The 14,251-nt window shown below is 36.0% G+C and overlaps 1 protein-coding gene across 1 annotated transcript; it reads left to right on the top strand.

The window, feature by feature from the left end:
• Nucleotides 1-38: 38 nt before the first annotated feature.
• On the top strand, nt 39-13,821 carry rilp (Rab interacting lysosomal protein). Its single transcript, XM_083548275.1, has 8 exons — nt 39-1,456; nt 2,711-2,834; nt 3,551-3,672; nt 5,547-5,741; nt 11,418-11,578; nt 12,261-12,383; nt 12,473-12,559; nt 13,242-13,821. The coding sequence occupies exons 1-8, from the start codon at nt 1,151-1,153 to the stop codon at nt 13,366-13,368; spliced, it is 1,245 nt and encodes a 414-aa protein (XP_083404401.1). The 5' UTR covers nt 39-1,150; the 3' UTR covers nt 13,369-13,821.
• The last annotated feature ends 430 nt before the right edge of the window (nt 13,822-14,251 follow it).

Raw genomic sequence — 14,251 nt, 5'->3', positions numbered from 1 at the left:
TTTAGGCTGTAGTTATAGTGGTTGATTTCATGACCCGCCCAGACTTCCTAACAAACAATTACGCAAGTATTTCAGTTCATCTTAAACATATACAATATAATTGAGGTCAGGGCTCATGCCACATCAAATTTTATTTATTTTTACGATTGGGGTGGTCATTTGAGCTTGCATTCTGCACAGGAGCATTGTCATTGTCGAAAGGTCGGGGGCTCTTGGTTTTGTGTGCTTCAAAATTTGTGCCAACAGTTTGGGAGCTAAAACCCTGAAGGTCCATTGTCCACATGCTGTAGCCAATTTTTGGTCAGGTCAACACTTACGTCATTAATAAAATTCCTTTAAATATACACAGATGGTTGTTATATGCTACTCAATGGCTCGTTTTGGAATATTCCTTTTTTTTTACGCCTCATCTGCTTTGTGAAACACAAGAGTTTACAGTTCTAGAAAAGTTCCTCTTTCACACTATTTCGTCAGCGTTCCTCCAAATGTGTACTCTCAAACCTCTCTCAAAGTTGTGTGTTTAAGGTCATGATTTATTAAATGTCATGCCCTGTATTAATGGACTGACACTAGATTCGAGCAACATGGTTTCACACAGATTTATATTTTATATGTAATGTAAGTCTGGTTTGACATTTTAAATCAAGTATGTATAAATATAATATTTTTCACATAATGGACCTTTACTGCGACACACTACACAAGACAGCTCTGACCACACCACTCAGTGGCATTGGTCAGAGGAGAAGGAGGATCCAGCACCAATAGGAAAAAAAGCCAGAAGCTCCCATACTGCGTAGTTGTGTTGTGTAGGAGAGCACAAAACACTGTAAACCCTGGAGCTGGAGTTGTGTAGGTGTAAAGCTGCGTGTAAGAACATGTTCACATGATCAGACAAGATCAGATCACGTCGGTATGGTACAACACTACAGTAGGCTATATTCGCTTATTATTAAACTTGCCTGGAGCATATAAATCGTCTGGTTTATGGCTTGAACGTGTGGAAGGGGCAAACTGAAACAGCAAAAAAGAAGTAGAAAAAAGCCCCGACCACATTCTCGGAATAGCGGTGAAATGTCAGGCTGCTGCTGCGTGTGTATTCGGGGGAATTTAGTTTCTTCTTCTCGGATCCAGTTCCTCTGATTTCGCGATGGAAAGCATCAAGCCGAACCAAGACGTACGGACCATGAACGAGTGTTTCGAGAAGACCATCTCAGCTCTAACCGTGGACGATGTGTACGATATCGCCAAGCTGATCGGCTCAGACGTGGAAAAGTTAATCGACAGCTACGGCAAAACCAGTGTCGAGAGTTTGGTGCCTAAAATTGTGAAGGTGCTGGAGCTCTTAGAGAGTTTTACGGCCAGCTATCACACACACAAATCTAAAGAGGAGAACCTACTGAGGGCTTTTGAAACACTACGGGTTCAGCAGAAAGACTCTCTGACGGACACGCGCGTAAGACGCACGCACACACGCGCACACGGTCCGACATTTCACATTAAAAAAAAGTTAAACATCCATGTTTAGTTTTTGTACCCCAGACCATAACGTCAATTTAACGAGAACCATGTAATATATCATAGTCTTGTCTATACGGCAAAATCCAAGATGCCTCCATACTTCCTTGTATACATTGTACAGTAGGGAGCCATATTGGATTAAGTATGACTGCAATTTCTACTCTCACACTAGCTCCTTCACAGAATCCCCAGAGCTATGAGTTAAAATGACACATTGCATATGTACATATTGCTTGTACAGTAGTAGCAACCATTTCAGTGTATCTTGTCAAATAGACAATAGTGCAGCTTGTATAGCAGTATAGATTCAATGTCCTCTAAAAACAACTCAACATACAGCCATTATAGCCATTATCTTTTAACCATGCATGTCCTATTAATCATGTTCATGTTTTTGTCTGCTTGACAGGACAATACTAATTTTACTATTTTGTAATAGAGCATTTAAAATGTGGTGCTTTCACTACAGTTCTCTCATACTGACCACTGGATGTTCAACATGGCACCTAATGGCAACTCTGTGAGGATTTAAGAATTAGGGGTGTTGTTCTCCACAAAGGTGGCAGAGGCTTTAAAAAGATAGGTAACACTCTGAAACTGAGTTAAGGTACAGTGGCCAGGGTCATACAGAGGTTTTCCAAGACGGGTTCGATCAAAGGAGTTAAGTCCTCATGCCATACGCCACACACTGCAACAAGTTGGTTTGCATGGCTGTCATCCCTGAAGTAGCCTCTTCTAAAGCTGGCTCACAAGAAAACCCACAAACAGTTTGTTTAAGACAACCTGTACAAGAACATGAATTACTGGAACCATGTCTTGTGGTCTGATGAGAATAAGATAAACTTGTTGGCTCAGATGATGTCCAGCATGTATGGTGATGCCCTGATGAGAAGTACCAAGAAAATAATGTCTTGCCCATAGTCATGCATGGTAATGGTAGCATCATGGTCTAAGTGCTGCTGGTCCTGGGGAGCTGCGGTTCATTCAGGGAAACATGCATTTCAACATGTACTGTGACATTCTGAAGCAGAACCTGATGCCCTTCCATCAGAAACTGGGCCAAACAGCAGTTTTCACCTTATTTTAAAACTTAAAATATTGTGTATGATCTGCTGAGAATACACAGCAGTCAATTATCTGCCAATTGCTTGAAATTTCTTCTTGACTGACAGAGTGTGTGTTTGAGCAGGACTGGCAGCAGAAGGAGCAGAAATGGAGGTTGGAGTTAGATGCAGTGAAGAAGGAGATGCTGCAGCTACAAGAGGAGAACCAAGAACTGCTGGTTCGCCTGGAGAGCTCCCTCTCTAAAGAAGGTGAATTGCACAGATGATACATTTTCAACACCAACCCCCTAAACCCTCCCAAACCCCCCAGCACCACACACACACACACACACACACACACACACACACACACACACACACACACACACACACACACACACACACACACACACACACACACACACACTTTTAGGTGAGAAATCAAGGTTAGCATGTTTAGATGTGGTTAAAATTTTTTATCAACTTTATGTTTGACATTTGTTTCTTCACAAACAGTTGATTACACAAAACTTTGCACATGCAGAGCATGCTCTGATATCTACTGTGTGGACTTTGATAATAGTCCACACAGTAAATATAATAGTTACAGAGGGAAAAATTTGAATTATAAATGTGTCCCAGTCTTTTCTTCCCTTATCACAAACAGTCACAGTAGATTCTGTTTAATCCAGAGAAAACTTGGTGTGAGGTGAGAATACACACATTTACAAATTCATTTACACATCGGGCCAATTTAGCATAGTCAGTCCACCCACTGGGATGGTTTTGGAAGCTGGGAGAGAATCTGAAAAATGGAGGAAGAAACACCACATAGACAGTAAACTAAAATCAGGGTCAAACCAAAGATCCTAGAACCGTGAGGCAATGATGCTACTGGCTGTCCCTTTGTGCTATTTTAAAGGGTATAATAATATTGATTCCACTGACATTATTTCTGTTAACAGCATTTAACCTTTTCCTCTCAGACCGTACACAACGTCAGGAGAGAGAGGTGATGCTCAAACTTAAAGAGGTGGTGGATAAACAGCGTGATGAGCTCAGAGCCAAAGTGCTGGAGATATCCAAGATGTCTAAAGAAGTGGAAGCGGTATGGCAACAAACATACACTCAAATGTACATCACTAGAGTTATTCAGAGTTTAAGTACAGATTTAAATGCAGGTTTGACTGGTGCATGTGCATAGAGTGAAGTTTGATCTAAAACTAGAAGCGTGTCTCACTTATTGACTGTGTGAACCATTTCCTGGTGTTTCGATTTTTGCAGACTTTATCATTTGACTTTACTTCCTTTCAAAACACTTTGGCTCTAATCACAATTATTTTTAACAAAAAATATGTAGTTTAAAAACAGCGCTTATCAATATGCTTTTTTAAATTAATGAAATCACTTTTTTAACAGGAATATGTACTATATGTGTAGGAATGCATGCTTAATCAGACAAAAAAATATATATCATATCTTTCATATGTCATATATAACAACTCATATATATGTCATATATAACAACTCAGAATGCTTTTTACTACATTTAAAAGAATAGCTTATTTGAATAGAAGATAATTAAACCGAAACCCATGGATTCATGATTGACAGGTGTATACACATCTTGCTCTGTAACCAGACACACCCCTCAAGCTGCGAACAAAGTATTATGGTTTTTTTGGCTTCAAGTCACAGATGTCTACAGAAGCTGCTTATGAAAATTATAGTACCTTTACATTTGAGATTCAAGTACAAGAATAAATACACATATATTATACTTTAGCTCAAGATGAAATGCAAATAGAATCTCCATTTATGGCAGTAGCATTTGACTAAAGGTAGCGCTGCCTTCACTTGTATTTTTTCATGATGTGTATGTTCAGGTTAATTTAGTGTCACTGGTTAAATGTTCCACGGAACAGTCCCCCTTAAAAACTATGTTCTGAGCAATGTAAATACACAAAAAGTATGAAATACCATTTAAATCAATAAATAATTAATGCAGGTGTAGCTTTATTTAACCTTCTTTTTGCTTATATTCTTCCCCTTTAAAATATTATTTTGCTTTATACAACTGTGCTGTCAAACTGTTATTCTATAGGCTGGCAGGTAAGATTGTATATTCACATATAAACATTCACACAGAGGACTAAAAAACCTCCTGATTTTGTTGGTAAATATTGTAAAAGGTATTTTCTTATAATTATTTTTTTGCATTCATTCAAGAGCAAACCATTTGAAAGCAAGAAAAAGCATAATACGTTTTGCCATTGCACATTTTTGTTTTTCATTTTGCCATTATACATCAGGGCTGTAAACTAAGCGAAAATCGGTTAAAACTTTATTGAGCTAAATGGACCAACCAGAATATCAAGGTAAGACAGTCATAAGACAGCCAAATTAAAATAACCTGTCTCACAAATGAGGACTTGCATTTAAAACAAGTCACTAAATGAAGCACTAATGGGAAATGTGATGGCACAAATCCCCTGCGGGACTTATGTGTGTGCTGGTTGGTGAACTGTACATTAGTTCAGTTAATGTCTCACAACCCACAGTGTGTTTTAGAAGAATCAGGTGATCACGTTTCAGGTTACTGTGTAGCTGGCAGTATAAAACAGTCAAAGGCCAAAAGCTAAACTGCAGCCTGCCACACCTTTAACGAAAAGCAAGTCTAGGCAAGTCATTTTTACATATATTTTTACATGAATTTGTTGAAATGCTATGCTAAGCGCTGTGTATTGTGTTACACAGTGTTTAAAAAAAAAATCCAGTAATCCAGTATTATTCAGTGAGTAGTCCGAGTTGTTGCACAATCACATTATACTAAACTCTGTCTATACTTTTATTATATGGTTATAAAGGAATTAATTTGGTTGTATGCTATCATACTATTCCTATCATACTGAACACTGTAATAATATGTAACAGTGTTATTAAAAAAAATGATTGTACACATCTACACTTTTTGTGTAATAGCTCCAGGAGCAGTTGGATCGCTTTATGAAGATGAACGGAGAGTTAAGGACTAAACAGGGCATGATGCAAACTCAGCTGAAGAGCATGGCAGAGAGGAAAGTAGACCTTGAGACTGACCTGTCTGAGAAAGAGAAAGAGATAAAGAGACTCGTCACGCAGCTGGAGCAGGCCAAGGCAAACACAACTCCTGACACGGTAATAACTGGTGTGTTAGTGTGTATGTGTGTATTTAAATATTTGTCTGTTTTGTAATTCACTATCAAGCGCAATGAAAACAAATACAAAAAAATATATATATTTAGTGTTTAAAAAACAAAACAAAAGAGAAGGCTATGTAATTATTAAAATGTTCAATTTATAACACCCCAAATCACATTGCAGATGCATAACTCAAAGTCAAGGTGACATTTGCATATATAGAGTAATAAAAATAAAAATTTATAATAATAATAATAATAATAATAATAATAATAATAATAATGATCAAATAAGCAGTGTTTTAGTTGAAAACAGAAATTGTTTACATTTAAGCCCAAGCATTAATGATGATAATTAGATCGAAACCACTGGGAAAATTAATTGAGTAAATAAATGAACCATATGTGTAATAAACACACTATACAGGATGACCAATAAACACTTTACCATCACACCCATATGTGTACTGGACAGTACTTCATCCAGTTTGAGTCCTCTATTTATTAATATAATAATTATAACTATCTTTTGAAACATGAAATTGGGGATTTGTCCATTCAGCCACAAGCGTGCATTAGTAAGGTTGTGAGAAAAGGCCTGGTGCTCAATCAGCATTTAAATTAATCCCAAACATTATCAATATAGTTGAAGTCAGGGATTTCATTTAATTTCATTTTATTTATTTGACAGGGACAATGCAACATACATAGTGTCAAAGCAAGCTTGTCACTGAAATGCTACATAAAAAGTTTATAGCAAATGCTAATTTTCAACTCCTGTCCCTGGTTGGGCTCTAAACACAGTACAATTTACATACTAAAGTACTTCAATTTAAACAAATAACATGATATGGACAATTCCTGTCCCTAGTCATACACAATAAAATTTACCCATGAGATTTACCCGTAAAGTTTACATACACACATATATCATATACAACTCTTACCTACTAGTTAAAAATGAGTGCACCTTTGGTTTGTCTTTAACCAGTTTTTTAGCCTGGAAGTAAACACATTAAAGTCCAGTATAGTCTTAATGTCAGATGGTAATGAGTTCCAGAGTTTGGAGCTCTTCACAGAGAATGTAGTTTGACCAAAACTGGTCCTACAGTATGGGATTTTACAGTCATGATTTGTAAAACTCCTAGTGACTCGAATGCAGCTCTGTCTCTCAATAAATGAACTTAATGGCTCAGGTACTAAATGATTAATGCACTTGTAAATTAATTTAGGAAAGCAAAAATTGCTAAAACTCTCAAAATTCATTAAATTATATTTCTTAAAAATGGTACAGTGATGGTGTCGAATTGGTTTTTTTTCCATAATTTTTATTGCTCTGTTGTATACAGAACGTATGCATTTGGTTGCAGTAGGAGTGGCTTGAGCCCATGCTGTCATGCAGTACGATATATGAGAAAAGATCATAGCATGCATGTACAGCATGGCTGCCTGGTGCGGTATAAAACTTCTAATTAATTTAAAACAATTGAGGTTACTTTGTATTGTTTTTAAAATGTTTTTTATGTGCTTATCAAATTTTAGTTGAGGATCTAAAACCAATCCTAGATATTTGAATTCTGTAACTGGATTAATTTCTGTATTTTGTATATTAATATTAAATCTTCCTTTTAAATCGAGTTTTTTAATGGAAAAGCACATAGAAACTGTTTTTGTGAGATTTAAAACTAGTTGATTTTGGATGAGCCATTGTTGGATGTCAAACATACTAGTAGACAATACAGCTGCAGCCTGCTCAGGTGACTTAGCGGGTGCATAAATAACTGCATCATCCGCATAAAGCTGACATCTGGCATCAGAGCAGTGCAGGGGCAAGTCATTTATAAAAAGACTAAACAGCATGGGGCCAAGTATAGTACCCTGTGGAATGCCCATTTTTATGTTTGAGAGTGTGGATATGTTTTGATCAACTTTAACACACTGTACTCTAGACTGGAGGTAAGATGTAAACCACAACACTGCCTCATTTGAAAAATTTAAATTTAACATTTTAGATAAAAGCAAACTATGATTGACCATATCAAATGCCTTTTTAAGGTCAATAAATACAGCCCCCACCACATTACCCTTGTCCAGGGACTCTTTTACTTTTTCTATTAAACAGCAGTTTGCTTTTTCTGTTGAATAACCTGGTCTAAACCCAAACTGGTAAGGATAGAGTAGCTGTCTGGCTTCTAAATGGTCACTCAGTTGCACTACTTCAACTTTTTCAATAATTTTAGATAAGACTGGTAAAATCGATATAGGGCGATAGTTACTCATTGAGTCTTGGCTACCACTTTTGAACACAGGAATAATTATACCTTGTTTCCATGCACTGGGAAATGTACTGGTTCTGATAGAAAGATTAACAAGGTGGGTCAATGGTTTGACAAGGACATCCTTATACTTTTTAAGAAAACAACTGTTCATCCTAAAAATGTCATCAGACTTAGAATTTGGAAGTTTATTAATTATTTCTGCAACTTTTATATCCGACACCTCTTTAATATAAAAGGAATCTGTTGAGGTTGCTCTCAATGGATAATTGAGATGATTGACAAGCTGGAATTCTTTTGTTAGTTCTTCAACAGATTGTAAAAAATATGAATTAAATTCATCAGCCATAGTGGCACAATCGGTTATACAATTTCCATTAATGTTAAGTTCTGTAATCTTTTTATGTTTATTTGATTTATTAGTCAGATTATTTAAATGCCTCCAAAGTGAATTATTGTTGCCTTTAGCACTATCAATTAAATGAGTGTAATATGTCACTTTTGCTTTTCGCAGCTCAGATACAACCTTGTTCCTAAAACTTCTGTAAGTCAGGAGATCGGTATTAAGTTTAGATCTTAAAGATGTTTTCAGAGCTAAATCTTGTTTTTTCATAAGGTTACGTATTTCATTATTTATCCAGGGCACTGTGAAATCTTTTTGTTTAGGTTTTATTTTTTAATTTTTCCATTAGATTTGTAATAGATGTGGTCATAAAATTACAACACTCCTCTACATCATCTAGTGTCATAATTAGTTCCCAGTTTATATTTTTAAGCTCTCTTTCAAATTGCATAATTCTGCTTTTAGGAATAATAAACTGTATTTTTTTATGAACAGGTTTACCAAAGTACTGCAGGCGCTTCTTCGTCAGTTTCCTAACAGTCAAAGTCATGTTGTGGTCCGAGAGTCCAGTAATCAAATTATAAATCTTCATTATTCGTTCAGGTCTATTTGTAAATGCTAAATCAATGAGGGTCTTGGTGTGCCTTGTTATTCTTGTGGGTCCTACAATTATTTGTCGATAGTTGTATTTTGTCATAAGTGCTTTAAGTTTATGTTTACAGTTTTTATCAGACCAGTTAATATTATAGTCAGCATACCATACTGTCTCTCTATAAAAGTCCAGTTGTTTAACTATAACATTTAATTCATCATAAAACTTAACATTATGAGAAGGTGGATTATAGAGGACAGAGATATTAAAATTCATAGTAGGCGAAAGGATTACATTTAGGGCTAAACATTCCAGGGGGGTATTCAGTTCAATTAAGTGACATTTAAATTTTTCTTTGATGTATATTATTCTCCCCCGCCCTTGCCTGTTATTCTGTCGTTTCTTAAACACTGATACCCAGCAATGACAATCATATTAGTTGGAATGTTACTATGAAGCCACGATTCTGTTAAACAGAGGTAATCCAAGTTTGAATCCAGAAGAAGTGCTGAGACCTGATCACGTTTAGGGATCAGGCTGCGTATGTTTAACTGCCCGCCTAATATTCCCTTAGGTTTGCACTTAACATCCCAAAGCACCCGGGCATGATTAACAGATTGAAAGAGTGAATAATTCTTAATTTTCTGTGCAGCACGACTTTCTGAGCCACCCGAGCGTGTTTGAAGTATGTTGATTGTTTCCCCAGATTCACAAAGGTTTACACGCTCTGCTGTAACTAACGCCGCTGCTCTGTCACCTGGCCAAATGCGAAAACTCTCACCGGACCAAACACCCGCAGAATCCCCCGGTCCAGTCCTCGGATGAGTATCTGTCAGGCAGGGTGACTCACCGGTGTGTACGCAGCCCGATATCCTCATACGGTGCTCGGATGCACTCCGCTTCCCTGCATGACGCTGCTCCGGCAGCTCCTGGCACTGAGTCAACATTTCCTCCAGCTCCGCTGCGTGAGGTGCTGATGCAATCAGGGGCGGTATCACCTGCGCGTATTCACCTGGGTCAGGCGTTACCTCCACAGAGCTAGCCCGGCGATCAAGCATGGGGCCTGGGTTCAGATGCACATCTCCAGCCAAAAGTATCAGCACCATTATTACTTTGGATGCGTGCGCTCTATCTTGACGTAATATTGACCTGATAGCGCTGTTTCTGTCATTCTTGCACAGACTTTTAAATGCCCAGATAAATTGAAGAATGGCATGTCCATGTCCAAAATAATAAAGTTTAGTGTGTTCACCGTCATTCGGACCATCCAAATTGCCCTTGTTATGCACAGAAAAGTTGTAGATCCAAGCACTTAATAGCATAAAAAAAAAAACCCAACGACCCACTCCTGCCTTCAGCAGCCATCTTCCCTTCAGCAGCCATCTTCTGATTAATGAATGGCCAGCATACAAAAACATCCTATAACATTGTGTGCTAGTTATGTGTTTGTGTGTGAGTTTGTGATGGTTATTTGGTTGAATTTATGAACAAGAGATGACTCATTAAAGGGTTAATTACATTTTATCCAGTGTTTATTCTTGTGTGCCACATTATGGCTGATATTGCATTAAGACATGTTTAAATTATAATATTTAAAAGTTTCATTGTATTTAATAAATGTTTAATCAGCAAGGTGCTACAGGTGTGCACTGCCAAATACAATCTATTATTAATAGATTTTACACCTGTAATTGTTTGCGATATATTTGTGCTTCATCAAGAATTTTCATTTTCATTTGTACTGACAGTCACCTCCTTTAATACATTAAACACATACTATACATTAACAAGCAGAATTAAAGGCACTGGCAACGTAACTCGGCTTTTAACATTTGCCTAAAAATAGCCGATTCAAAGAGCCGACTCGTTTGTGATTGACACACGTCTTTGTTTTTTAGCTGACACTGTAAAATATACACAACCACATAATCCTGTAGCATGTTTTAATAAGTATGCATTGTTCAAGCAAAATGACTGTATAACATGCAGCCATAAGCATGTCTCCGTTCAATTGCTAGTTCATAAGTTTATAAATTAGTGACTAGAAATGCTTGATTGGTTAAACAAAAAACTAACCTCGTTTAGATACAATGGAGATGTGGATGAGCTCCAGGAATTCGAGCAGAATGTTCATTCAAATTGAAAACAGGAAAACCACGACAGTAGCAATGTGATTTTTCTCAAGTAAACTGAAGATTAATTAACTAGTAAATATTGTGAATGGTGAACAGTAAAGGCAGAGCAGCATCTAGTGTCCAAAGCACCCTGGAAATTGTAATACAGCAGGAAAATAAATAGGCTATGATGACTTTATGGATTGTTTGAGTGGAAGTAACCGTACATGTATTAGTCATATTATTCAAATATTGCTGTGTCATTCTACCAATTACTTCCTTTTTTACAGCAATTTACTTACTTTTGAGAAAAAAATCCAATACAATTTATTGTCTTTTCTCCTTACAGAACAGTCCTCCAACTGACATGACTTTTAAGATGATCATTGACCTGCGGGACCCGAATAGACCGTGTTTCACCAAGCAGGAAGTGCGAGACATTTTGTTTGAGAGGAATGAGCTAAAGGCAAATCTTTTCCTGGTGCAAGAGGAGCTTAATTTCTACCAGCGGTGAGAGAGAAAAAGATGCTTACACACAAATTCTACAAATAATAAAAAGTCAGATCCAGAAAAACATTTTTAGTTACTAAACAAATTGTGTCTGATGTGTCAGACTTTAAGGAATTTACTCTAATCACCATTATTATTATTATTATTATTATTATTTATATGATTATTAATACTATTTTGATATATTTTTTTTAACTGGCTTTAGCGTTACTATTTTTAGCATGTTTTGGTTTACAAATAGTTCGTTTTTAGAAGATTTTTATAATTTTTCTTTTCTTATATCTTGTTTATTTATATTTTAGTTAAGACACCAGTTTTCAAAGTAATCTTTAAATATTCAAATGTAATAATATTGCACTTGCAACAAAATAATAAATAATATTAAATAATAAATAATATTGCATTTGCAACAAAACAAAAGGATTGTCAGACCATTATAGTCGATTAGGTAGTATTTCTGATTTTGGTTTACACAGATGGACGTAAGTTTATCTTGAAAATAAATATAACTTTGGATTTTGGCGACTATGATTATATTTCGGTGAAACTTGTGTAGACAGACATGGAAATCACAATGTCTGTCTTCGTATTTGTTATCTCTTCTCCTCACTGTGTACCATTTTGTACCACTTTAAGCAGTAACAAGACATTAATTGGAATCTACCAATGTATGAAATTACAGCGAGATTATGAGTGATGAGAGATGTCCTGGCTTCTTATTGGAAGCAGTGCGTGGTGCTATAAAGAAACAGAGGACCGTCATTAAGGCCAAAATGCTGGGTATACCAGAGGATGACTGCAGCAGGTGAGACAGGAGCCGTGATCTAAAATTTTTTTTTTACATTATGCTGTTACTGTAATGTGGTTTTCAACATTTTTCTTTGTATTCCACAGTGATGAAGAGAAAGGACCTTTGTTTGAGACAAGAAAAGATGAAGACTGCCCTGACAGCAGACCTCGAGAATCACGCATCAGAAGCCTGTAAGATATTCTTTAACCTTGGATTAAACACTTTTCATTTATATGCATATCATTTGAGATTTTGGTGGATGAATGTGTTGGTTTTGAGAGAGCAATTCACAGTGACTGTTGGTAAAAGTGAAAGCCCATTTTTCTACAATGTCAGAATGCCAGCGTGTTACAATGTTATGCTGCATGCTCATGTTGAAGCACTTTACACATCAAAAATTTAGCAATCAAGAAAATTAAGTCTTGTTGCACCATTATTTTACTTACTGATAATAAAATAAGTGGAACTTGTGATATAATACACAAAAAACACCATCTAACTGTAGCTATTTACCAGAATCAGATTTCTTTATGTTTAATGAATTGAGAAAGACAAACATCAATATCACATGGTAAACCTTATTTGTGTTTATTTGACATTGGTGATGATGCTGTATAATAATCCTGTCCAAAACAGCTAGACTAGATCTGAACTTAATGGATAGTCTTAACTTCCTGAAGTGAACGCCTGTAGATGCGAACAAAATGTTCTTCCCCTTTTCTTTTTATAAGACAATCTGCAGATCATTTCCTTTAAACAAACACTCTTATCTTATGTTGACAGTATGAAAAAATTTAGTTTAAACTGTAATTGTGCCCTAAGAAAATGCCTCCCCCTCTCTCTGAACTTATCACTTTCTGCCTTCCGTCTCAGCTTTGGCTACCTGAGCCGCTCGGGCAGTGATAGGAGCGGCCATCAGATCAGCAGTTCTGCGTGGGAAATCATCAACGCTGAGGAGCACACACCTGAAGTGGAGAATGGGCCTGGAGGCTCTTCCTAAAAACCAAAAAGTTTTTTTTTCCCCCTTTTCACAGCATCAAAGAAATGTGTAGAACTAACCATATAAATAAAAACATATTCACAGATCTGTAGAGCTCAACAAAGAGAGCACATTAGATCAGATTCTATACTTTTTTGTGCCAAAAGCTTTTTATTCGAGAGCTTATATGGGTAAGCCCGAATTGTTTGAGGTCAGTTTGCAGATGCTCTGAATAATTTATTTTTTCAAGTAGGGCTATGTGAATAAAAAAGATGAAACAACGATCAAACATAGAAGTAGAAAGAATAGATTTAAAAAGACATCATGTAGAAAATTTGAGTTGTATGACAGTAATATATTTTGCCCTGTGTATAAATAATAAAATGGAGAAAAAGAAGAAAGGATAGATGATACTATAATTTGCTAATAATAACTTTGTCACATGAAATTGTGTTTATTACTTATATATATATATATATATATATATATATATATATATATATATATATATATATATATATATATATATATATATATAAAGGAAAGCACTAGAAATGAGCAAAAAACATTTATTTTGTGTACTAGAAATCTATATTTGTAACTGATAGTGTACGTTCAGTTAATATAAAGTAAATGTATAGGAGGAAACCGCATTAATATCTTCGTGTGTTTTTATATTTTTTAAAGAGTGTATTTTAGTATAATCTGTAAAACCAAAGATGCCAACTTGTATTCGAACCAACGATGATGATCACGCCGGTATTCTTTTCTACCAGCAGGGGTCATTACTGTGTTTCATGTTTTTTGGTGTTTATTTACAGCTAATTCATAGGACACATGGTTTATGCTTTTGAAATTGCTCAGCTCAACTATTTAATGCTTTTAACTTTTAGTGTTCATATAC

This window comes from Silurus aristotelis (assembly GCF_946808225.1).
Source record: "Silurus aristotelis genome assembly, chromosome: 8".
NCBI lineage: Eukaryota > Metazoa > Chordata > Actinopteri > Siluriformes > Siluridae > Silurus > Silurus aristotelis.
Note: the sequence above shows the minus strand (reverse complement) of the source record. Positions and strands in the feature narration are given on the sequence as shown.